This window comes from Emys orbicularis, chromosome 1 (assembly GCF_028017835.1).
Source record: "Emys orbicularis isolate rEmyOrb1 chromosome 1, rEmyOrb1.hap1, whole genome shotgun sequence".
Lineage (NCBI taxonomy): Eukaryota > Metazoa > Chordata > Testudines > Emydidae > Emys > Emys orbicularis.
The window spans coordinates 229,674,034-229,701,901 of record NC_088683.1 but is presented as its reverse complement, the minus strand read 5'-3'; the positions used below and the strand labels follow the sequence as shown (position 1 = coordinate 229,701,901).

General features: G+C 38.5%; 1 protein-coding gene across 1 annotated transcript; it reads left to right on the top strand.

Moving 5' to 3' along the window:
• Nucleotides 1-275: 275 nt before the first annotated feature.
• On the top strand, nucleotides 276-27,868 carry SYAP1 (synapse associated protein 1). The gene is made up of 9 exons (XM_065412485.1): nucleotides 276-480; nucleotides 5,731-5,849; nucleotides 10,420-10,486; nucleotides 12,818-12,891; nucleotides 13,228-13,367; nucleotides 19,552-19,697; nucleotides 23,806-23,864; nucleotides 24,819-24,966; nucleotides 26,757-27,868. Exons 1-9 carry the CDS (start codon nucleotides 276-278, stop codon nucleotides 26,882-26,884), a joined length of 1,086 nt encoding a protein of 361 aa, XP_065268557.1. The 3' UTR covers nucleotides 26,885-27,868.

Genomic DNA, 27,868 nt, shown 5'->3' with positions numbered 1-27,868 from the left:
TCGCTAGCCCCTCCCGTTCTCCCAGCCAACCGCTCTGCCTCTTCCTTCCCCCTCCCCATGGGAGGAATAGAGAGAAGGAAATACAGAGCGTCTCTGCCCTGTGACCTACGGAAGTGACGTAACCCGGAACGGAAGGGGTAGACCCCAGTTTCCGGATACAGTGTTGTGTCGCTCTCGTTCTGTGGGCGCTTCCGTTAGAGCCGTTGGGAGCGGCTGCGGGGGCTGGTAATCGCTGGAGTCCGGCACCGCGAGCGGCCGAGGCCGCTTCCTGCGGGATGCTGCGGGGTCTGGGCAGCTGGTTCGGGCTGGAGCGGGCGGGCGAGGAGCAGAAGCCGCCGCCCGAGGGGATCAACAGCCCCGGGGAGCGGAGCGAAGCCGGGGGCGCCGAGGGGGAGGAGGCGGCGGGCGGGGACCCGGCCGTACTGAGCCAGGAGCAGGTGGATCCGGATCCACTCCTCAGCCAGGCCAAAGGACTCGGCAGTGAGTGTCCTGCCCGCGCACGGCCCGGCAGCCCCCAGCCAACAGACCTCTAGTCCCCATTTACCCCCCCCCCCCCCCGGCCCGGCACTCCCACACACGCACCATTCCCGTCCCCCTACAGATCCCACCCACCCCCACACTGACACCCTTGCACACTGACAACCCCCTTATCCCTGTTCTCCTCCCCCCCACACGCACATACTGACCAGCCCTGACAGCTACCCTCCCCACAGATGCTGATCCCTTTCCCCCATGTCGATCTGGCCCTGCAACCCGAACACCTACCTCTGCCCACTCACTCACTCCCCCTATCCCCACCCCACCCCTGCACACAGTTTATTGCTCATCACCATGGGACTTGCTCTCCTGCCTTGACACCTTCCCTGAGTCTCACACAAAGCTTCACAGGACAGGTTAAAGCTCTAAAAAGGTGCTTGGGGAAAACAGTATAGATGCTCTTTACACCATATTATAACACTCTGGGGGTGGGAGAACTTCCTGCAGGGGTTGTGGTAATAGAAATATCTTAATAAATACAGTCAGCTGATGGGGGTATCTTAGAGTTTATCTGCACACAAAAATTGACTCACTTTAACTAAAGTGCAATAACCCCCTCTAAGTGTTGATGCAGTAATACAGATATAAAGGTCTCTTATACTTGGCTAACTTATTACCATAAGGAAAGCAGAGTAAGCTATAGCAGTAAGTTACCTTTTTACTAGTATGAGGCCTGGTCTACACTAACCCCCCAATTCGAACTAAGGTATGCAACTTCAGCTACGTGAATAACGTAGCTGAAGTCGACGTACCTTAGTTCGAACTTACTGCGGTCCAGACGCGGCAGGCAGGCTCCCCCATGGACTCCGCGTACTGCTCTCGCCGAGCAGGATTACCGGAGTCAACGGCGAGCACTTCTGGGTTCGATTTATCGCGTCCAGACAAGACGCGATAAATCGAACCTGGAAGTTCGATTGCCAGCCGCCGAACTACCGCGTAAGTGTAGCCAAGCCCTAAGTAAAGGAGGGTTTTACCAGTATGCCTAATTCAGTTAAAAAAAACCCTACTGCCTTGACTGAAATAGTATAATACCTGGGTGTACGCCTGGCAAAAAGGTGCTTCTTAAAAATCATGTTATCCCTTAGGCTCTAGTTAGACTATAGGAAAAGGTACCTTTTTAAAAATCCAGGTAATGTAGTTGTTGAAAACCACTCAACACCAAGTAGGTCCAATTTAATACCTTTAACTTGATTTTAGCAGGTCAAGTTATAGCGTAAATGGGACCCATAACTTGACCTGCTAAAATCTGCTAAAGCTGTTAAACTGTGTCTACATTGGCATTAAGTGGGGTTTCGGTTGAGTTGAAGTGGCTTGTTTGAGTTAACTCCGGTGAAAAAACATATTTTTTCCTAGTCAAGACACCATAACATCTAGTGTAAACACTGTTTGATATTGTTTAAAGGAAGGAGCATGGTTTACAATATCACCAGCAAACAATTTTAAAGGTGCCACATTGTCTCTGCTAGCTGCTAAGTGGTGTTTCAGGTCATGTTAGCTGACTTAATTTAAAACATCTCCCCCATCCCCACCCGCCCAAGTGAAGACCGGGCCTAAGGCTCTTCAGTCCTCAGGATTTACCTCTTGAGAGACTCCAATCATCTCTTTCACTTGCCTAGGCTTTGCAAATCATGTATGAATTACATTATGTGATATAATTGTGGCATAGGTTTATAATATGTACCCAGTTGACATGTATTCTGCATTTAACAAATTTGGACCTCTCCTGTATCTCTTTCACCCTAACCAGGATTTTCAAGAGACAGCCATGCAAATAAAGTTAGAAGCTGAAAATGAGGTGTCATTCTATAGTCTCAACTCCAACTTTCAGTGTTTCTGATGTCAATAATTTAGTTATAAAAACAGTGACAATAGAATGTATATGAGCGAGGTGGTGTTAACAATTCTGTGATGTCACTGTGCACTGTTCAAGGGACACCACCAAATTTGAAATCATGGCACAACTTTTTTTTTTTTAAATAGTTTTGGATACGAACCTTACCCCAAAGTTCCAGTGGCACATTTCCCTACTTTTTAAATGTGGTTATTTCCACTGTTGCTATGAGAGACTGACTATATAATCTGCTCTCTGAAGTAAAAATAAACTGAAAATATTTTTTTTAAAGTATTCTCTCTAATCTTTCAGTTATAGTGAGCTTTGTTACAAATAATAAGTAAGCTGTTTTCATCAAACAGAGGTGTGGCTAGATTGATAGTGTTCCTTTAAACACCTGTTGTATTCACCTCAGTTGGTGGGAGAAGTGATGTGTGCATAGAAAATAATATAGTGTAGTTTGTAAAGTGCAATAAAATGTTTGCATGAAAAGTGTGTAGTACACCAAACTATGACATTTTATTTTATTGACATGTCCTCTGAATAAGTAAGGCTATTAACAGATAAAATTTGAGAGGTTTGCTTTCCTGTACCACTTTGACTGGATAAAACACAGAAGGCTCTATTCCCCATTAATTTGGTTGTGGTGGGGAAGCATTGTCAAAGAGCAGGGTTTACAGTGTCCTCTGAAAATTTGGAATTAGTCTGATCTCCTTTAGAACCCATTTCTACAGCCATCCCCCATTTAACAAGAATGTTAAAGTTCCTAGATTTCATATGTTTTGCTGTGGGCTTTGTGAACTGCATTGTGCTAGAGTAGTGTAGCTGTCTTGATTGGTTGTTCTGGTGTAGCTGAGTCCTAAAGCATAAATGGCTTTGAATATCAAGACTAAGTCTTTGAATTTTCAATGGAAGAAAATTGGTAGCCAGTGGAAGGACAAATATGGGCTGATGTTCTTGTGATGTCCTGTCCTATTGCAGAAATTGATTATTACATTTTCTAAAAGAGCTGTAGCCTCTCTACTGCTGCCACCTTCAGACCCAGATTTAGTTAATATAATAATTGAGTGACCAGATCATTGGGAGCAAGGTTGTGCAGTAATCTGAAAGTGCAATAAAAGACATTTTTCATCACTGATTCTGTGTGGCCTTCTCGGCTATTATCAAAAACCTGAGGCTTTGTACTACTTTGACAGTTGGAGGGGTAGGTGTCTTTGATGGAAAGGGGATGACAGTGAGCCAGCTAATTCTGGTGTATAAATTCTGACTAGCATTACTTCTGTCTTGGCCAAAATGAATTTTAGTTTATTATTACTAGGCATTGACACCTGTTTAATGTTGGTTGTGTCTGTGGCAAAGGAGACTGCTAGATGTTGGGACTGGATAGCAGGGTGTGGATCACTCGATAAATTGCCCCGTTCTGTTCACGCCTTGTGAAGCATCTGGCACCGGCCACTGTTGGAAGACAGGATACTAGGCTAGATGGACCACTGGTCTGATCCAGTATGGCCATTCTTATGTCCTTATGAGATGTACTGCTGCGTGTTGTCAGTATATTGTTACTAGTGAACTCTAGTGTCTCATTACCTCTCTGAGCTGTCTAATGTAGATATTAAACAGAACAACAGAGATCCATTCAACAGGTGAAGGTTTTGGGGGGAAAATATATTTGCACATTAGCCCTCTCTGGGTTCTGTTGGAGGAATAAATGGAGTCATTGTAATGCTATGCTGTCTACTCCAAGCATGTCTACTTATGTAAGTGGATCAGTAGTACATTTTGATAGATTACTGAACCCCTCCACAAGTTATGACATAATGTTAAATAGCAGTCGTGTGTGTCCTATCTAATTAGGCTCTTATATTGCATTGATAGCCTGGTATATAAGCATCCTTCCTGGGATGCATGAATGACATGACTAACAACTGTCACATGAGTTTATTTTTACATCCATTGTCATGAGGAAAGTCCCATTTAGTTCCTATACACACACAGTTTGAATCCTAATTGTAAAGCACCCGGTAACAGATAACATGTGCTAGAGCTTTGTTGTCACTGCTTTCTCGGTGGCTTTTCTTAGGAATGGAGGTTAGAAATAGGAAAGTGTTTGGAGAGGTCATCTTCATTGAGTATGGTTTTTTGAAGATTGGATGGACTATTGACTATTTCAGGAAAGTTAGCAATGTCATTTCTCAGAAGGAGTTGATGATGTCCATTAGTAGCAGACATCAGTCTTTGGTGGTTTTCACCAGCAAAAAAGGGCAAGGATCTGTTTCACAGTATTCCTAAAAACTTTTTAGCAATTTGTGTGGTGGAGCCAAACATCTTGGTTAGTCAATATCATCTGGTTCAGATTCCAGCTCACTCTTCCTGTTCTTCTTAACCTTTTGTGTCAGGGTAAACAAAACAGCCCACTGTTTTGTATATGATAGTGAGGATAAAAGTTGTAGCTTTTTTAAAAAGTATTAAGTTAATAGTCATGATATTCAGATTGTCTTGTAGACCTGAAGTTCTAGAAAGGAAAGAAAGCTTAGGTATTCTTTTTGGCAGAAAGAGTGGCAATACCTGAAGTGCCAGTTGTTTCTGAAAGTCAGCAGTTTTTAAAGTTTCAGCTTGACCTTCCTGGAATGATTAAAATGTTTCACTCCTCTCTTCTGATGTCCCTTAGATTCTAAATCACATTCTCAATTATTCCTCTTTTGATATTCACCACTTAATTTAGATTTATAATTACTTCTGCATAAAATCCTACTATTATCATAGTGTTAAATTGTACCAATTTATTGGCATCAGATATGCTGAATCACAAGTAAGATTATAGAAAACTTTACACCTACTAAATCTGTGTCTCTAGATATTTACATGGTACTATAAGCATAGTATCTGAAAAAGAAACTAATCCCACGTCATTTCAAGGTACCTCGATATTAAGTTGTTGTTTGTCACACATTTAAAGGCTAGTGGCTTCTTCTTAGTTTGTCTGAATATTATTTAAATTGTGGTAGTGTCTAGAGACCCAAAGAACGTGATGACTGTCTCATTAAATGAAAAGGAGCTTCAGATGTGTAATAGCTTATCAGTTTATTTAAAAAAAAAAAAAAAAAATTTGGCCAAACATACAGTTCCATCCCTAAGGAACAAGAATTTTAAAAAGGATAGAAATATATACCCGGTAGTTCACCTGCAAAGAGGCCTTCTAGAGTACTAAGAAGCCAGTTTAAGCAATTCTGTTTTAGAACTTTTGTTATAAACATGACTTTCAGATTAGGTGTCTAAAAATGTACAATGAGAAAAGAAAATATAACTAAAGAATTTGATATAACAAAATATTTACAACTCTAATCTCTTTTCATTTGTGAAAGATTATCTCTTCAATTTTGCGACTGCTGCTACAAAAAAGATATCTGAATCGGTTGCTGAAACAGCACAAAATATAAAGAAGTCTGTAGAAGAAGGGAAAATTGATACCATCATTGATAAGGTATTTTTTCTTCATTATGTGAAACTGATCTGTAATGTACTCCAGTGTCTGCTTTGCTTCAAATGCTATTCGTCAGCATCTGTATAGAGTGTCTGGGCCTGCAAAATGGTCTGCCTTAAACAAACCCCCAAAACTGGTTTTTAAAATTGCAGATTTTTAGGGCTGATTTCACATATTTCTTGAATAAATAGTTAAACAAAGTTTGTTTTATCTGACTGAAGTGTTTATACAGAATGGGCATTTCAAGGAAAACTATTAATGAAAATCTCTCACACAAAAATGTAATCACTATAGCAATCTTAACTGTAAGATAGTTAATACATAATAAAAACATTAAAACAATCAAAGCATTACAATATAAACATGACTGGTTAATTTATATAAATATTACAAAAAACTGTTACATTATTGGGCGATTCTCACTTAATAAGCAGGTACTCAATCTTTTGTTTTCTCCTCATTGTTCAGTGTGTGGCCCTAGGCCTTGTTTACTGCACACAAGCAACCTTAATTCTGACATTTCTTAACTCTTGAGTGCTGGACTTTGCAACCTTAATATTCTTTTAATATAACTAGTTTATTTTTATTTTAAAAAAGCAAACTGAAAAACACATTCCATCCTGTGGCATCATATTGCCATTTACGTGGTTCACCAGCAGGGTTGGAACCTCTAGATCCACCGCATAGACCTCTTCCATTTGAGCTAACAGAGTAACTGATAGCAATAGTAAGTGTTGCCCTCTGTGCATTACAGGGAGATGGGATGGAACACTTTTCTAGTGGGTTTTGTAGATATTTGCTGACTCCAGAGGGAATGGTGAGACTCAAATCTTGGGTTCTGTTCCAGGTTCAGGAGGCACAGACTCTTCTGCCCATTCCCCCAACCCTGACCCCTACTGTCCCATCACCTCCCTTCTGTCTGTGTCCCAGTCCTGTCTTTTCTCCACCCTTGGCTTTTCATCCCTATCCCACTCTCCTCACATAGCCAGTCCCAGTCTCCACTCCTCAGGCTTCTCATTCCAGTCTTCTTGCCCAACAAATCCTAGCCTCACCCCCACATCCTCCTGGCTCCTTGTCTCCAGGATCCTAGCCCAACCAGTTCCCACCCCCTACCAGCTCATCATCCAATCTTTCTCCCCTAACCCGCCCTCTAGTTGTCTCCCAGTTCCCATCTCCCTCCCCAGGCTTCTCATCCAGTCTATGTTCCAGGTCCTTGTCTTTGTCCAGCCAATTCTAGTTCTCCACTTGCATCCCAACTTTGCATCAGAGCTGTCTCCCCTCATCCTTCCTTTCAACTGCCCCCAGTCTCAGTTTCTGTCTTCCCTCTGCTTCCTCAGACTACTTGTCCCAATCTATTCCCTTTGCCTTCTCTGCATGTCTGGCTCCTGTCCTCTCTGCATTTGAATTTGGCTGCTTCCTCCTCCACGCTATCTGGGCCCAGTGTGTGTGGGCAGTGGTATCATTGAGAGCACACAAAAAACAGACTTCTTGCTCTCAGTTCAGGTGCCTGGACCTGGCATGGTCCTTAGCAACTCAGAGCTGCAATTTCAGGAAAAGTCCAGCTCAGTGCAGATGGAATCTTTGGGGAATTAAGATGCTATAATCTGAATCTCTTCTGAGCATGTGCAAACTAAGATTTTTTAGAGGTTTATAAATTGGCCAAATTTGAGCAGCTCTTCGCGTGGATGGCAAAAGGTACATCCCTGACACAACAGTCACCCGATGAAAAGAAAAGGTTGTCAGAATTTTTTAACAAGGGCACAACAATGTATTTTTCCTTAGCTTCATTGTTGGAAATGGCTGGACCATATTGGTTGAAATTTTCCAAAAAAAATTGAATCTGGGATAGATACCCATCATGGAAACTACAGTCTGAACAACTACATTTTGGCAACATAAGCAACTGAAAACAGTGTCGGGCATCCTTAATAATAGGCTATGGTACCAGCCTAACCTATAATATTATTCATCTGGTAAACTTTTCAAATCCTGGGAAAAACAGTGAGATTGAGTTTTGTGAATGGTTGCATATAGGTGGGTGTATGTGGTGAACTCTCCATAGCAACAAAGTAACAAAGGGACAGGAACTATAGAAGAGGGTGGAGAAAATAATGCAAGGAAACAAAGAAAATAGACACTGATTACAGCATAGGAAAATAAACGCCATAATCTGTTATCTTTTTTTCAAGCCTTGACTGTGATCATAAACCCCAGGTGGCAAGAATATCTGTGTCTGTTTTCTGACATTTGTATGATTTAGGATTTTCTTTTAAATTATCTCTGGTCTGTGTGTGCGAGGGCTCTGAAATTTTTAACTAGAGTTTTTCTTTATGTATTACCCTCTATGATGAGAATTTTATAATGTTTTCTATTGCTATATCTTGTCTTTTGGGCATGAGAAGTACAGGCTTCTATTCATATCTCTTGTTTATTTCAGTGCATCCGTCGTTTCCATTTGTGTAATGTATTGTTATAGTGTAAATGAGAATACTATCATTTTCTAGCATTTCTTACAGTACTGTATATGTAAGCTTGATTGTGTTCTTACACAACTTCCAACACTACTTCCATAAGTATTTTGTGAAATAATGTTTTTATTTTAATTGTAGTCTGACAGTTTGTCTGTCCTTTGAAAAATATGTTGTCACTATGGTGCTGGACATATTGATTCATTCTTTTGTGAAGATACCATAGTTTGAGTTCCTTATGTGGAAGGAAGTTACATTAACTGTGACTGTAGAACTCCATGCTAAGGCAACAATTAAGCTTGGCCTTGGGTACGTCATGAGAACTGTCTGGGACATATTTTACTATTCATGAACTTAGTCATAAAACTTTTTCAAATAAAAAGGAAAAAAATGTGTACTGTATTTGGAAGTAACATCTGGAAAGCATGATATATAAGAATGGCTCATATTAGGCCTAAGAAACCAGCTTCTGAAGTCATCTGTGGATAATTTTCTAGAAAAGTTACTACCTTTTACTAGAAAAGTTACTACCAATATACCTTGGGGATATTAATAAAGAGACATCAAGTAATCTTTCTGATATGTTTTTCCTTTTTTTGCAGCATTTACAATTGCAGATGTGTGCCAGAACTACATTAGTTCAGACTCCAACAGTGCACAGGGGCCACTTTCCTACTCTCATGTGTATCCACAGATGACTTCAGAAGCTGGTTTCTTAGGCCTAATATGCCATTCTCTTGTGAGGATACATTAAATCAATTACACTAATTCCCAGTTATGGCTGAAATTTTACACAGAAAAACCAGGAAATGGGTTATAGTTCCCACAACATCCAGAACTTTGCCCACTGAGCATATGAAGTACTATGTATTTACTGGTGTTAATAGATTCATAAACCAATCGATTTTAAGGCCAGAAGGGTCCACTGTGATCCATCTGTATAACAGCTCATAGAATTTCTCCCATTGATATCTGCATCAAGCCCAAATATTGGTGAATGACCAAGAACATATCTTTTAGAAAGGCATGATTTAAAGACTCCAAGTGATGGAAAATTTACCTCATCCCTTGGTAATATGTTCCATCAGTTAAGAACCTTAGTGTTAAAATTTGCATCTTATTAATGGTTCAGAATTTTCTGACTTCAGCTTCCTGCCATTGGAGCTTTTTATGCCTTTGTCTGGTAGACTTAAACTGCCCGCTAGGGTTGGATATCTTCTCTCTGTGTTGGTACTTAGACTCTGATCAAGTTGCCTCTTAACCGTCTCTTGACTAAACTAAATAGATTGAAATCCTTAAGTCTTTCATAGTAAGGTTCTTTTCACAGAGCATGAATCATGCTTCTAGCTCTACTATGATCTTCTCAATTTTTTTTTTCAGTTTCAACATTAATTTATAATACAGTAAATTCTTGATTATCCAGATTTAATGCAGGACATTTAATAATTTTCAGTAATCAAGGAATTATTCAATGTCACAGAGAGTGGAAGTATGACTCTGTATTAGGTAAGCACAGTTTCTCTGCCAAATTCTAGGGGTTGATTTGGGAACCGTACGTTTTGAATTTGGTGACTTGTAAAATCTTAACTGCAACACTGTGTTTGATATTTTTATTCCCTGCATTTAATTTCCCCTCTCTTCTTTTAAAATATGATACGGGTGTGTTTGAATGGGTAATACTTTTTAAAGCAGGTACCTTTATTTAAATATGCAGATATTCAGGGAATCTGTGCATTGTGTGTACTTAAGCGGATAAGAAAATAACATATTGCATGTGCACAGTACACTGTTGACACCTTCATGAAATTTATTTTTCAAAGTTGGTAAAGTATGCATATCACTTTGGAGGACTATACACATGAGTTTCAGATCTTAAAGAGAAAACTGAGTTTTGGGTGCAGTTAAAGGGTAAGGGGCTGAACAATTAGTATGACCTCTTCTTGCTTAGCTAACTTGCAAAAGAGTAAGGTCTCAAGTATAACTAAAGTGTCATGTTAAGTTGAAATGTGTTTCAAATTACTTACTCTCTGAATGTTATTAGACAACTCTGTAATGTATTCCATTTCCTTTCATTCTTTACTTGAAATTACCTTTTCTTATAGACAATTATCGGAGACTTTCAGAAGGAACAAGAGAAATTTGTTCAAGAAAAGCACACAAAAAAGTCAGGTATTGAATATTTATTATTAAATGTAGGTCTTTTACTAAAGATAACTAACACGTTTCACTAAATTTTGATGAAAGCTACATAGTTCACCTCAGTCTCAGTAGATATTAAACCTAATCTTTGTGGCAAAAAAGGTGACTCATGGAAATTCTGTATAATGCACAATAGTTGTATATCAGGATTTCAGTAAGTGCATTTTTGGGACGAGATAAGGGATCACTAGTTGAAACTTAGCTAAAACAAGTTAACTATACAGCTAATCCAGCATTTTCTACTAAATTCAGCAAACATATTTAACTATAATAATTGAAAATCAGTGGGACTGATCTCTTGTGACTTATTTTGAACCTCAGGTTGTTATATTTTGTGAGGAGGCAGGCATTCTGATTGCCTGTCACTTGGGCTCTCTACTAGCAGTGTAACATATTACTAGATGGAATGAATAACATAAAGTGTGGGTGCCATTCTAGCATGTCATTAGTTTCTCTGTGGGAGGTGCTCTACTTATAGTTCCAGGGAAAATTGCTTTCTCTAAGGTTTGTAAATTATCTGTGATCCAAATCCTTCTTGGGTCATGCATCTATGTACCATTAGATAAGAATGGCCATATCAGGTTAGACTAATGGTCCATCTAGCCCAGTATCCTGTTTTCTAATAGTGGCCAGTACCAGATGCTTCAGAGGGAATAAAAAGAACAGTGTTATTATCGAGTGAGCCCTCCCTTGTTCTCCAGTCACAGTTTCTGGCAGTCAGAGATTTAGGGACACCCAGAGCATGGGGTTGCATCCCTGACCATCTTGGCTAAGTCCTTCATGAACTTATGTAATTCTTTTTTGAACATAGTTATACTTTTGGCCTTTACCATGTCGCATGGCAACAAGTTCCACAGGTTGATTGTGCATTGTGTGAATTACTTCCTTATGTTTGTTTTAAACCTGCTGCCTATTATAAGCAGACCCAGTGATCTCACTCTTTGTGAGTAAGACAGGCAGAATTTGTCCCTACGTTGTTTAGGTCATTAAATATTGCTGGATAGAAAAGTATATTGCAGTTTGACATAGATCTCTTTTTAACCTTGAATATGTTGATGGTTTCAAATGGATCATGCTGAAGTTTGTCATACTGTTTGCCATTGTTAATATATATTATTAGATACTATGAATGCACAGAGTGACTCCATAGTTAAGTATGCATTTATTTTCACACCTAGAAATTTAATCTTTACTGTATGTATCCTCCCCAAACTTACACTTACACCTTTACCCCGATATAACACGGCCCAATATAACATGAATTCGGATATAACGTGGTAAAGCAGCGCTCCGGGAGGGCGGGGCTGCACACTCAGGCAGATTAAAGCAAGTTCGATATAACACGGTTTCACCTATAATGTGGTAAGATTTTTTGACTCCCGAGGACAGCGTTATATCTGGGTAGAGGTGTACTTTTGGACTACCCTTTGAACTTCTCTGAACATTTTAAAGTAAATCTGTAAATTAGCATTAAGCATTATAAAATACACCCTCTTATTTTCGTGAATCTAATTTTTTTGTATCTCCCTAGTGCAAAAAAAAAAAAGTGAAGGTTGGGTATTTGGAAATTGAATCATTTATGTATTATTCCAAAACCAGAAATGTGGGCTATTGTTAAAGTTTATCAGCACAATTTGTATTTATGAATGCTAACCATAACCATTTCTATTTAAACTATAATTTTTTTAATCTGTTCTAAAATCTTTTTGTCAAATTAATCTTATAACATGTATTTTACAATGTATATTGTTATATAATTGTGCATCAATTATTTTCAACAGAGAATAGGTTGTACAATATATTTTTTCAGGATAAATCTCTAATGGGAAACTGACAGAAAGCATTCTTTATCAAAAGGACTGTTGTACAGTTCAGCCAATTATGCACCACAGTGCTATATAGTTTGACCTATTTGCAGTAGTCCTGGACTAGAACATTTTGGAAGAAGTAATAAAACGTTGATTGAAAAATGACCAAATAATTCTTGCTGAATTTTTTTTTTTAATTTTTTTGACCAGCTCTAATAAACAAAGACTCATTTCCATAACTCATCTGCTATACCTTGAGATCAGTTGTAAAAAAACCAGAAATGAAACTAATGTACCGAAGTGAGCACAGTTCTGAAACAATTTGTTTCAAAGATGTCCTGTTTCCATTTAATTTTTCAGGTGGGTGACAGTGACACAGGGACCCCCGGGGCTCAACTGTCTTTCTGGCATTGTGTGTTGCTCTGTCTTAATATAAATATTTTTGTATTTAAATATAATAAAACTTGAATTATTTTTCCCTCTTTAATGACAGAAGCAGCAGTGCCTCCTTGGGTAGATAGCAATGAAGAAGAAACAATTCAACAACAAATCTTGGCCTTATCAGCAGTAAGTTTCTTGTTTGTTATTAAAGCTGTCTTTTGTTTTGATTAAAACATATACCTTCAGTAATTTCATCACTTATCAAAAAATTAGACTACATTGTGTATATGCATACAAAATTTAGATACAGCATGGTGTTTGTCTGGTTACCAGTCACATGCCTGAAGCAACTTCTGGGCCAAAATAGAGATGGAAAAATGTATCCTCCTATTTACACTTTTGTCTTTAACAGAAAGTTACATGGCTGTGACGCTAAAGAAATATGTAGGGAGTGAGATGGTCTGGTCAAACGTGATATAATTCCTCTGATGTCGGTTAATAACTATAGTATTTTCTTCAAAGGACAGGCGAAACTTTCTGCGTGACCCGCCAGCAGGTGTTCAGTTTAACTTTGACTTCGACCAGATGTACCCCGTCGCTATGGTAATGCTACAGGAAGATGAGCTTCTGAATAGGATGAGATTTGATCTCGTCCCTAAACAGTATGTAATTTCTGATTATATTTGTGTACTGTCACACTCTTAGTTTGTCTTTTAATTTATAATCTTAACTTCCCTAAATTATTCATCTTCTCTCTCCACCTCCCTCAGCTTTTCCTTTTGTTTCCCTCTGCTGCACATGTTGTTTTTAATAAATACAAGCTATACATAGTTGGTCCATAAATAAGGAATACTGGTATTAAAACTTTTTAAAGAAAATATCTAGTCAATACAATACAATATTCCTATTTTTCCCAATGTATTTTTAATTGTAGCCATTTCTTTAATGTAGTAGGTGCTTAAATTGAAGAGAGAGACTCCTCCACTTTAAATTTCCATCTCTGGATTTTATCATCTTAGACCAGGGGTAGGCAACCTATGGCACGCGTGCCAAAGGCGGCACGTGAGCTGATTTTCAGTGGCACTCACACTGCCCGGGTCCTGGCCACCGGTCTGGGGGGCTCTGCATTTTAATTTAATTTTAAATGAAGCTTCTTAAACATTTTAAAAACCTTATTTACTTTACATACAACAACAGTTTAGTTATATATTATAGACTTATAAAAAGAGACCTTCTAAAAACATGAAAATGTATTACTGGCACGCGAAACCTTAAATCAGAGTGAATAAATGAAGACTTGGCACACCACTTCTGAAAGGTTGCCGACCCCTGCCTTAGACTGTTATTTATTACTTGAGTATAAAATTTGAATTGTTTGAGAATAAAAAACACTCATGGAGTTATAGATTGTCATAAACAAATAGTTAGAAGTTCACTTTTGTGTCGTTCTTCTTTTCCTATTTTATTAGGTGCTTTAGCCTCTTGACTCTCCTTAAAGTTTTGAGTTATTTCCACAGAGGTGAGAGAGCTTGGCGTAGGCCCTTTAAAATACAGGTGGTCAAGATTCCCTTGCTGTTTCAGAATAGCTCTTGGTATTATCTCTCTCATTCCATGTGTTGTCTTTAGTTTTGTCTTATTGTTTGTTTTTGTTTTTTAACAACCAGTTTTGTTTTACACTCTTTGTTTGCTTGGAACCATGCAGAATGTGAAATACTGATTTCTCTCAACTTAAGCACCAATTTTTCCTGGTTACACCAGATTAAGGCTCTACAACGACTTCTAATCAATTTACTACTTTGAATATGACTTTTCACTGTTCTGTAGACTTAATAAAAATAGCAAAAGCGAAAGTTCATTTTATAGAAGGATTTGTTATTCCAGATTGTGGACACTTTTGTTATTGTTCTTGTGCTTGTTTAGCTTGAATTGTTTATAATTACACACATGCACAAAGTATATTAAAATAACATTATTAAGGTTGTAAAGTCAAGCACTCCAAAGTTAGGAAATGCCAGAATTAAGGTTGTCTGTGTAACCTACATTTATAGAATCATAGGACTAGACGGGACCTTGAGAAGTCCTCTAGTCCAGTCCCCTGCACTCCTGGCAGGACTAAGTATTATCTAGACCATCCCTGACAGGTGTTTGTCTAACCTGCTCTTAAAAATATCTAATGATGGAAATTCTACTACCTCCCTAGGCAATTTATTCCAGTGGTTAACCATCCTGACAGGAAGTTTTTCCTAATGTCCAACCTAAACCTCCCTTGCTGAAATTTAAGCCCATTGCTTCTTGTCCTATCCTCCATGGTCAAGAAGAACAATTTTTCTCCCTCCTCCTTGTAACAACTTTTTATGTACTTGAAAACTGTTATTATGTCCCATGTCAGTCTTCTCTTTTCCTGACTAAACAAACCCAATTTTTTCAATCTTCCCTCATAGGTCATGTTTTCTAGATCTTTAATCATTTTTGTTGCTCTTCTCTGGACTTTCTCCAATTTGTCCACATCTTTCCTGAAATGTGGCACCCAGAACTGGACACAATACTCCCACTGAGGCCTAATCAGCGCAGAGAAGAGCCCCCTTGTACAAATACATTATAATAGTTTGTGATCATGTAATTAAAGGCTATCTCTTTTCCCCCACCAGGGATCCCTGCATCATTCAGTGCACAGGTTGAGCAATGCTCAATTAATGAGCAGCTAGCTATTCATTATTTTGCTTTCTCCTCATTGTCCTCCTCAGTGGTGTGGTCTTGTGCCTTATTTATTGCACACTATTCAAACCCTGCTCTGATGACAGAATTATTAATTTCCTGATGGACTTTTCTATGGTGCTCTTCACTATGGTATCAGAGTGCTTCACAAACATTCATTCATTTGTTTTCACAATACCCCTATGAGGTTAGTGGCTCTTGTCCCCATGTGTAAAATAGGGCAGAGGCACAGAGATAAACATCAAAAGTATCCACTAATTCAAGGTTCCCAATTTGAGACATTTAGGATCTGATTTTTCAGAATACTTAGTATTACTTAGCACTGAATATGTTCAAAGCACAGCTCCCATTTACTTAAGTTGCAGCTGTGAGTGCTCAGCTCTTTGATGGAGGCAGGGATAGAATCCAGTTCTTCAAGGCAGCATTCAACTTCCTTAAGTGTGAGAACATCCTTTAGCTTCCTGCAGTTCCTGCCTGATTCACTACACACTTTCCAACTTCTGGTATATATGAGGCAGGGGTATTACAGACAACAGTCATCTTTACTACACAAATCTGATTATCCACACAGCACCATCCATCCTGTCCACTGACTGAGGCAGGATTCCTGTGCGGGAAAGTAGTATATGATCATGTAATTGAAAAATGTATCATACTTTATATGCACAAGGGGGGGCAAATTAAGGTTTCACAGGCACTTTAATTCTGGCATTTCCTAATTTTTGACGGCTTGATTTAGTAACCTTTATGTTTTTAACATGGGGTTAAGAGATTGTGTGTAATTTCCTAGTTTTTATAAAAGCAAACTGAAAAAATAGAAATGGCACCATATTGACATCCCAATGGTTCATCTGCAGGTTGGAACCTTTAGATCTACCACACAGACCTCTTCTACTTGAGTTAGCAAAAGCAGTAGTAGGTTGTCCGCCTCTACATGGACCAGCACTACCTGGGGATGAGACACTTTGCCAGTGGGTTTCACAGATATTTGCTAAGTGCAGAAGAATAGCAAGACTCTAGAATCTTGGATTTCATTCCCGGAGGAATGAAGGAGGGAATGTTCTCTAGGGGTTACAGACCCTTTGGTCTGTTTCACCTAAGCTCAACCCCTTCTGTCCCATCCCCTCCAACTTGTTCCAGTCCTGTCTCTTCTCCACCCCCAGCTCCTTGTTCCAGGCTCCTCCTCAGGCTTTTCATCCCAGTCCTGGTTGTCTTGCCCAGCAAGTCTCCCACTGGATACTCTGCATCTGAGTCCCAGTCTCTCCACCCATGTTTCCAGTCTTATTGCCCAGCCCAGCTCTCACCCAGCTCCCAGGCTCCTGATCCTATTTCAGCCCCCTCCCTCCCCCTTACTCCCCCAACACACACATCCCTTAGCTGCTTGTCCAGGGCACCCTAGCTCCTCATCAGATCTGTCCTCCATCTCCCTGTTCTCCTACACTGTGATGGTTCCCAGTCCTAATCTCCTTGCCCGGCCAGTTCCAGTCTCTCCAGCTCCCTCTTCCAATCTCAGTACCCCATTTACCTCCCTGGCTCCAATTCCCAGTCTCCATGTCTAAAAAGTCCCAATGTTATCTCCATTCCACTCCACCCCACCCCACATTGTCTGGCTCTTGTCCTCTCTGCGTTCAAGTCAAGCACCTTCCTCTTCAAAGCTGTCAGAGGAGCTGTAGGGGGGGTGTCCTTGAGACACAAGAGAGAGTATCCCTGCGCTCCATTCTGGTGCACGGCATGCAGCAGCCAGAGCTACAATTTAAAGGGAAGTCTTGCTGAACCCTTGTATCCCTGGGCTAGAGTATACTGAGTTGCTCTGTGGGGGAGAGCACATTTGCAGTCTGGTTACACACAGCTGGAGCATGGTCAATGCAGATGAATTTGTTGAAGGTTTTAGCTCTGAAGCACTAACAAGTCTCTACTTACCATGTGCAAACTGACAGTTTTCAAAGGCTTGTAGCTTGGCCAAATTTGGATGGATTTTCACAAGAATAGCAAAAGGCACATCCCTGACACAAAGGCCATCCCCTACCATATTTCAAGTTCCTGCTGCAAAACATGGGGGACTCTAGAGCTTCTCAGTGAAACAGTTGTAAGTTGTAACACTTCCTAAATAAAGGGGTTTGGTATTAATCTATTTGGGTCCTTCATTGTATGCTAATTCCTGTTCCTGTTGCAAAAACTCCCATGAACTTTGATGTGTTGAATAAATTGGCAAATGTTGACAATCAGTTCAATATGTAGAAATAGCAACCCACTGAGATAATGTAACAATCAATACTGCATTTCTGTAAGCTCCATCTAGTTTCACAGTCCACTGTGTTAGAATCAGGTAATTTTCTCCTTTTGAATATAAATGTACTATGTATTTTTTAATATGAGAACACTTTAACAGTGTATGACCTGCTGTTAGTACTGGAGTAATTTCCTTTCAAATACACCTCTACCCCGATATAATGCTGTCCTTGGGAGCCAAAAAATCTTACTGCGTTATAGGTGAAACCGCGTTATATTGAACTTGCTTTGATCCGCCGGAGTGCGCAGCCCCGCCCCCCCGGAGCACTGCTTTACCGTGTTATATCCGAATTCATGTTATATCGGGTCGTGTTATATCGGGGTAGAGGTGTATATGCTCTCTGTGTGTAACTCACTTTAAAGAAGACTAATAGGGATTCTAATTTTCAGATTGCATGCTTTTCTAGCATGTCTCAGCTATGAAGCTTGTACATAAAGATTTGGATTTTGTTTGCAGATTTCACGTTAATAGAATACTGTGTACAAATACTTCACTGTACAATTATACTTCAGATATTTTGTTTTCAAACTGACAGATTGAACATTTGATGTTGCCAGACCACGGGTAGACTGAATTTTTATATTTGTTGAACTTGAAGGTGACAATCCAGGGTTTAAATATGCTGCTGATTATAGATTTTTTGAAAGTATTCAGCTTTTCTAGGGCCAAATTCTGCCATCGTTAGTTAAGCAAAACTCCCATGGGCTTTCTGCTCAAGTGAGGAGCCCAGACTTTGGCCCTTGTTTAAATTGCTGCCTTACCATTAATAAAAAAAACAGTTGGGTTAAACTATATTATATAATATGTGAGGGTGATTTATATCTAGGTTTTTTGTTTCTATTGGTAGCGCACATGCGCATATTACCTTGATATTGGTGAACATAACAAAATTCATTCCGCTCATGGATAGAAAAAATTAGAGGGAACATTGGTTACATCCAACTCACTCTATGGCATTTAGTATCATAGGAGCACAATCTTGTAAGTGCTTTTTTATGAGACATTCCATTGACTTTAGTGATGTGTGTAGGATTGGACCTTTAGTTAAGGACTGCTTTACACAGCTGGTGCACACAGGGCACAGAAAATATTGCATGTTGCAGCTACTTTAGTTGCAACTAAAGCATACCTTGAAAACAGTTTTAAACTTCGTAATATAAATTCAACAAGCAAGAAAAAAATGTAAGATACCACGTCTGTTGGTGCAACCCCATGAGGCAGCAGTGCTGTACAAAGGGAGCAAATAGTCCTCCTTTTATCCTAGATCTGCTGCTCTCCACAAAGCTAGTAGAGCTCTGGTCCCACTAGTAGCCAAGCCCAGACAAAGTGGTTGTAGCTTATCAAAGGAGATGAGACTTTGGAGAGGGGAGCTAAGCCAAGACTAGAGGTGGGATTCATGTGGTTTTGTTTTGCCTGGCTGAAAAGTAGGAGTTGGTAGTATGGTCTTTCGAAGATAATAATGTACATCAGCTTGTTTATTATGCTAATCTTTTTTTCCCTAAGAAAATACACTGTTAAACTGGAGTTAAGTGGTAAATACGTAACAGTAACTTAAGAAGTGGGAGACCATTGTAGTGGTTGGTTTTTTAAACAGTGTGTCCATATGTCAGGGAATTCAAAGCTGAAGTTACACTTCAGACTACTCCAGACACTTGAGAAGGTGGAAACAAAACTCTGCTCTCACTCCTGTAAGCTATGACTGTAGCTTTGACTACAGTAGCTTTAACTTTGTGCCTCTGTTTTTTCTACCTTGCTTGCGGCTAACTGTAAACTTTCCACAAATCAAATGTAGTTGTTAAAGCTATGTAGTCATAAAAACCTATATTTATGTTTTTCTTTAGTGTAAAGGAGGAGGTCTTTTGGAGAAATTATTTCTACCGGGTTTCCCTAATTAAACAGTCTGCACAGCTCACTGCACTGGCGGCTCAACAGCAAGTGGTAGGAAAGGAGGAGAACAATGGCAGGAAAGAGGATATACAGCTGACAGGTACAGAAAGTATTTGTTTTGAATAAGCAGCTCACTATGAACAATCCACTCTGTCACACTTCTTAGTATTTATATGCATCAGATGACCTATATGTTTTTTAGTTTGCAACTCACTTGTACCATATATAGGAGGCTTCTTGAAAAAGTGTTGTTTCAAAAACAGGTCCTTCTTAAAAAACCCCAAACCCTCTAAGTTTATCTGATCTACTGATTCACTGTAAATATTGCCCTCTTTTCTATGTATAATTAAAGAGAGGCTGTTTTCATCAAAAGAGTGCAGAAGTTGATTCAGGTATAGATACAGCATTAAGATGTACTCAGTTTAAAAAAAAAAAAAGTTAGTTTAAGGTATTACTACACATTCCACCTAGTTCTTCTGTTAAATTTGTTTTTGAGGAAAAAAATCTGTTTTGAATGTTGCATAGCTAAACTTTTAATATAGGTACTGATTTTTCTATATATGATAAGCATCCTTTAAAAAAGATACCCTTGACCCCACCTTCCTCGCCAACTAGTCTTATCATCTCCCATTCACCTCTAAATTCGCTGAGTACACTAGCTACAACCATTGCCTGAAGTTCAACGCCTCCATCTCCAACCTTGAATCCCCTCTAATCTGTTTTCCACTCTTTTCACTTTGCTGAATCTACTCTCACCAAAGTCCCTGATCCCCTCTTGGCCAGTTCTCAGGATCCGTACACCATACTCATCCTCCTTAACCTGCTTTTTAAAATCATTTATGATGATTTCCTCCTTGAAACTTCATCCTCTTTAGCTTTCACAGCTCTGTTCTCTCAGATGTGTGACCACTTCTTCAGTGTGCACTTTTCATGGTGGTCCTCAGAGATCTGTCCTTGACTTCCTCCTCTTGTCCATCTACACTCACTCTCAGTGTGATCTCATCTTCTCAAATGGTTTCAACTATCTTATCTTTGCCAATGACTCATAAATCTACCTCTCCAATACAGACCTGTCTCACTCCATCCAGTTCTGTATCTCTGCATGACGCTGGATGTCTTGTCAGCAACTTAAATTTAGCATGGCCAGAACTGTGTACCACATTCCTCCCTACTTCCTTGTTTCTCCATTACTGACATCATCATGATTTACCCAGTTAATAATGCTTGTAAACTGGGTAGTATTACTGACTCTCCCCTCCATCTAGCCCTATACATCCAGGCCATGACCAGACCTTAGGGCCTCTTCATCTCCCATCTTGACTCCCTTTAGGTCCATTCAAATGCAGTTACTAAGATCATCTTCCTGGTTGATCTCTTTGAACATGTCCCTCCACTAACTCCATCACCGCCACATCAAGTGATTCTTGTCTTTATCTTTTAATACCCTTTATGTGTAAGCATCCCCCTGCTTACCTGCTCTTACGTCTTATCACATCACTTCTCCATTTCACCAAGAAGACTAACCTCAATTATCTGTTTATCTGTTTCTCTCACAAAAACCTTTGAGAGTTCTTCCACACCACCTTTTATGTATGGCATATGCCCTTGAACTACTCTGTGAATCTACAGTATTCCTTTATATCCCTCTTCAAGTCTTCCTTCTACCATCCTCCTACCATCATGCCTGTGAGAAACTGCCAACTGCTAGGAAGATAGTCTGGTAGACACTTCCATATATATTTTGTTGATTTTTTTTTCAGGTTATTTTATTTTTAAGAAGTCTCAAACATCTAGCTATGAACCTTGCTGGCCTCTATAAATGTGCATTCTTAGTGCTGTTTCCCTTGTCCTCTGTTTCCTTTTCCTTCTGATTGTTCTTTACCTTCACCTATTACATTTCGTTTTAAATTATATTATGAACTCTATGGAAGCAGAGACAGTCTTCTGTTTTGTGTGTTTTTATATTGCCTACCACTGTAGATGCTGCTATAATCCTACTACTGACTTTTTAAACTTGTACATAGCATAAAGTTTGGATTTTTAAAAAGTTTCCCCGGTTCAGCAAAATGTAAACTTTGCAGATAGTCTCTTTCATAGTATTGCTCATACACAGAGTGCTCTGGTTATTGGATTCCACTTTTCTTGTTACTACTAAAAGTCTAATTTAATTTTTGTTTCTATATCCTGCTGCTTCATAAAGCTAGCTTCAGCAAATGAGGATCACTGCTAATATTATGGCTAATTAATTGGAAATTGAAATGAAAGAAATAATTTTGACATTTAACAAATTTACACAGTGTCTTAGATCATAAGCTCTTTGGTGGAGTGTCTGTGTCGTCATCTTTGTTCGTACCATGCTTAACACGCTTGACTGGAGGCTCAAAGTGTGCAATAGAAATAGTAATTGCTGATTTAAAATCTTGATCTTCTGTATCAGTGTAAAATTATGTTCTGTAAGGAACCCTCATTCCTAAATTTGCCCTGCAACTTCTCATTACTTTGTTGCAGGAGTTCTGCCCACTTTCTAGATCTAGGCTTTTACGCTTGCATTTGAAAGAGAATCCTTAATTCGCAAGGCTATAGGAGACAGGGCACTTTGCAACTTGCTGAAATCTAAAAAGACTTCTGCAAACAAAACACCACCACAAGTGGGAGGGGGAGTGGGGAATACCCCATTACCTATCAGCAAAGTGGAGAGATCCATCTTCTGCTCTGTCTCCCATGTGCTGGAGTTCTTCTAGCTAAGGTTAAATAAAGGGGCTGCTCAATGGCCTTTCAGTGGTCAGGCATCACTCTGGAGAACATTAGGTATTCCATAGAGGGTTTTCTGGTTGGATCCCAATCCTAGTCACCAGGTTTCTCAGTATGGCTAAGAATATTGCTGCTAGACCACACCTTGTTGGAATATAAATTTGAGTTTTCACAGAGTCCACTTTTCCCATTTTGATTTTCAATTAAGTTGACCTTTTCTGAGGCTATTTCCACACTAGGAGGCTGGAAGAACTAGTAGCACTTTCTTGTAAATAGCCCTTCCTGATATTTCACAGGTAAAAGTTTCTCCACAACGTCAACTCTCATTTTTATAGAGATCACTCCATCGCCTCTCATTTTGTCCCCATCTATCCTCTCTCTCCTTAGGACCTGCTATGGCTCAAAACTACTTAATATTTTATTTGTACAGAACCCAGGATTTTCTCAGAATAAATTTTGCCCATAACAAAGAAGCTGTTTACCTGAATTAATAGAGCCCTGTGTAGCACAACGGTTGGGTATCTTTGCCCTCTGGGCATGAGGGCCCCCTACCTTAGGCCTGGTCTACACTGGGGAGGGGGGTCGATGTAAGATACGCAACTTCAGCTACGGGAATAGCATAGCTGAAGTCGACGTATCTTATTTCGACTTACCTCCCATCCTCACGGCGCGGGATCAACGGCCGCGGCTCCCCCGTCGACTCCGCTACCGCCGCTCGCCCTGGTGGAGTTCCGGAGTTGACGGGAGTGCGTTCGGGGATCGATATATCACGTCTAGACGAGACGCGATATATCGATCCCCGATAGCTCGATCACTACCCGCCGATCCCTCGATCGCTACCCGCCGATCCGGCGGGTAGTCTGGACATACCCTTAGAAACTAGGTCATTTCATGGGCTGCAAGTGTCTCCCTCTGTGGTGGTGGTGTGTTAGACAATAACTGCAAAATATTAAGGGCTATGATCCAAACCATTCTTCCCCTCCCAATCCCAAGGTTGACCTGGAGTTCTGGCGTAGCCTAGATTCCAGACTGCTAAGATCCTCTCAGAAAGGGAGTATTTGGATCTTACCTTCGAATTGACTTTGTGAGGAAGATCACAAGCCTGGAAGCCTCACCCAGATACTGATCTATTTAGTTGACTTATTTATTGGGGGGGGGGGGTTCAGTTTGATTTAGCCAGTTTCCTTAGTCTGAAATAATAAGGGTATAACTGCTTACAGAATTTTATCTTAAATTTCATTGTAAAAATAGAATCAATGTAGAAAAAAACATTCTCTAGTTAATTCATTCTTATTTTGTAAATATTTCACCCTTAACTGAACTTAACCTTTAAATATAATGTATCCCCTGAAATAGAAAATTTTCTTGCATAGTTAATACTTATATAGTTTAAATTAGTTCTGGGGATATTTAAGAATAATAAAATATATCAAAATTCCGTTTTTTTCTCTTCCTAGAAACAGTAAGGCCCAAAACACCACCTGTTGCAATCAAATCTCAGCTAAAATCTCAAGAGGTAACAATGGTTGTATACTACATCTGAAGTTCAGTATATGAAATTTACATTTAATGCATCATCACACAAACTGTGTTTGAGGTTTTTTGTTATATTTAGAGATAGCAGGTTTGCTTCATAATAAAATATTTATCTGTACAATATTGATACTTCTGGAGACTTATGCTAAGACTTAACAGTATAGGCATTGTCGTCATGACACCATTTTATTATGACACTGAAAACAATTTTGCTTGCCACTACAGAAGTCATAACTTGGAGAGCTAAAGATATTATTCTTAATTTTGGATTGCAATATTGTTGCCAGGGAATTCTTTCAGACAGAGCTGGAGCCATAAATTTACTAAGCAGTAATAACATTTAATACACCATTAGTAACACTTATTTTAAATATAGATTGGTGGTTTTGCCAATATTGTCATGTATCTTAATACTGTAGAACTTACTTTACAAATATCCAAAAAGTGCAGTGTTTAACATCTAATTCTGCAGTCCAGCAACAGCTTTTTCTTTATTGCAGTACAGAACATTAGAGAAATGAGACCAATGAATTCTATTCTGTTAACTAAAACCCAGGGGAGAGGTTTCCAGAGATCAATCCTACTGTAACTCTCATCCTCTTATGGACAGTCTTTGATTTTTTTAACTGCCTCCACAATTAATATAAACATTTTTATTACTACTAAATTACTTTAATCTTTTCACTGTTTTTGGAGATTACTAAACTGAATTACAATTCTTAGAAAAATTTAAAAATATAACATGGAAATTAGTCGCTTCTTCAAAATGTATATCAAATGGTTTTTTTTCTGTTCAGAAAGATATGTAATTGACAAAATAGATTTTTTTTTATTTGTATTTGACTATATTAAGCTATAGAAGAGAAGTTCACATGGAGTAATGATTTTCAAGTGTGTTTTCCTCTTTGAATGATCAAAATTTATTTTATTCAAGGACGAGGAAGAGATTTCCACTAGTCCAGGTGTATCAGAATTTGTTAGTGATGCTTTTGATGCATGTAACCTGAATCAGGAAGACCTAAGGAAGGAAATGGAACAATTGGTGCTTGACAAAAAGGAAAAGGAGACCTCCATAGTAGAAGGTAAAACAAAAATTAAAGCTAATAAAGTAAATAGCTTTTTATACATTTGACTACATTCATTCTAGGCAATTTAAAAAAAACTGTAGATGTTTACTGAATTTCAAACGATGGCAGTAAGGATTTGCTAGATTTGGAATAACAGAATAATTTGACTGAGCCTTGTAAAATTCTACTCTTACTAAGCAAGTAACTTTTTGACAGGCAAGTCAAAAAATCATCATGGCACCATAGTAAATGGTAGAAAAGCCCATGTTTTGCTTGACTATTTATTTCTGGAATGCCTCACTGCAGAAAGGACTAATCACTATTAAGACATTCAAGCAGTCTCTTGCATGGAATACTAGTTACAAAACAAAAATGTTCTGAAGAAACGAACAACTTTACAAGAAATTCTGCTATGAAAAAATGACTGAAAATGACGGGATTCTCATTTTTTCTTAATTCCCATCTCACATACTTGATTGTAAGTAAAAGTTTTTTTTGTGTAACTGCAATCCTTGAAAACTCTGTGGGATCTGAAAGTCAAGCTGCATTTTCCTTATTGTGCATCATCATCAATAGTAAAGATTTTACAATCCAGATTATGGTTTCAGTGATACCAGTGCCTTAAATGGAGTTACATAAATTTAACTAATCAGAACTTACTAAATAATTTTGAATATGATGAACAAGAAGAAAAAGAATTCAGTTGTCTTAGCATGGCTCTGTCAAGTTAGGAGTAAAAAGCAGAAAAATAAGTTTAGTCTTAGTAGATGTGACGTTGAATATACCACAATAAAGTAATCTGCCATTTTTTACATAATCACTTTTTAGAGTAGAATTGTAGTCCAAGTGTTCAGATGCTGTGAATATTAGTCTGAAATCAGTTATTTGCAAGATGTTGCAACCCCAAATTTAATAGTTTGTAGGTTTAACCTTAAAATTACACTCATATGCATTTTCCTGAATTGATTGAAATTCTTGCTGAGTGGTTTTAATAAAGCTGTCAATATATAGTGTATTTAGTAGAAATGCTAACTCACAATACTGGATGAGACTATGGAATTACCTCCTATCATATCCAGACTCCAGCATTGGCCAATACCTAATACTTCAAATGCAAGCCTCTACCCCAGCCTTCTTCTCATAACTGACCTTGTCAATTTGAGGGAAGGGTGGCAACACAGGAATGGCTTCTGACTCCTCTTTTGCCCTGAAGTATGAAAGTTCATTATTTTTATCCCTTGTTATATTAGCTTGCCTAGCTATATATCTTAATGGAAATAAAATTGTCCATCCCTCCTTCAGTTACCCATAGTATTGGATTTTGATCTTTGAAACCAATGAATTCCACAAGCTGGTAACATTTGATAATGGATAATCATTAACTATAAGGTGTGTTGCATTTTTCATATAGCATAGCTCTTTTTCTTTCTTTTTCTGTAAGAAAAGGTGGGGAGGGGTTGACAGCAGAGAGGAAGACTTGATTGAATTCACACTGTTTATAGACAGTTTGAAAAATCAGTTTGTCTTTGGTTACGGGTAGACATTTTGGGTTACACTGAGGTGGAGAAAACATCAAATATAGTAAATATTTGTCCATTATTACATCAATACTTTATAATAACATATTCTGGGGTATCCCTCTGTATATTAGTTTTTCATCCACAGTTGTTCTAAAGATGAAATTCATGAGCTTCCAGAACTCTGGAATGCAAGACAGGTAGCCTCAATGAAAATTAATCTAGTTATACATGAACAACATTTGTACTGCCAAACTAGGTATTATATATCATTTATCTTCCTTGTAGAAGAGACTGCTGATTGGGAGAAGGAATTACAGCAAGAGCTTCAAGAGTATGAAGTGGTGACAGAATCAGAAAAACGTGATGATAACTGGGACAAAGAAATAGAGGAAATGCTGCAGGAAGAAAATTAACCATTTTCCTGAAATCACTGCAACCCATAAACAATTTCTGAAAACTGACATGAATATCTGCTTTCATACTTGCTTCCAAAATATCTTCAAGAGACACACGAACTTAAAATCATTAAAATTCCATATAGGGATACAGCCAGCCTTGCTGTTCTTTGTATGAACAGTTTATGAACGTGATCACTCTTCTTAAAATATGATTGCAGGTGATATGTAATAATCAAAAGTGATAACATTGTCATGTGAAATTACTGGTATATTAATATGTTTAGTTTGTACTTTTCTTTAGTGGGCCAAGAAGTGCCACTAGGATGTACTAGAATATTTGTAAATCTAAGAAAATCTGAAGTATTAGTCTACAGTCTTCTATGGTGAGGTAAAAATGGGATGTTGTGACTAACTTTATTCATGCAAGTAACTGCACTTCACTATGTTTGCTTTTTAATCTCTGTATGATATTTATCTGTGTACCATTTATTAAGTTACTTGTAACCATTCACTTTCCTTTATACTTTACTTCCTAAGAGCATATGGCGCCAAAGAATTTACAGGAAATCTTATGAGAATAACTTCCTGATACCAGTTTGTTTTTTAAAAACATGTACTAATCCAGACTCTAAAAGAAGCACCGATTTATACTGATGGGGTACAAGTCACCTATCTTCTTATTTAACCATTTAAATGTTAACTCTTACTTGCCTTGATCTAACATGTTGTTTCTTTAAACCATCGTGTTACAGTATCTCCTTTCCCAACAGACAGAAAGGGTTTGATAGTCTTTTGTCTTCAAAGGATAACTAAATTTCATGTCACTGACAGAATTGCAAACACTTTAAAAGAGAAGAACTTAATTCTGTTTTCTGGATGAGAGCAAATTAAATACTTGTACAGTACTTATTCACTTTTTCTTTATTTTAAGTGATGAACTTAAATATGTAGACGAGTGTTGTCTTGGTTTGGACTTCTTTATTAAATACTGTAGATATT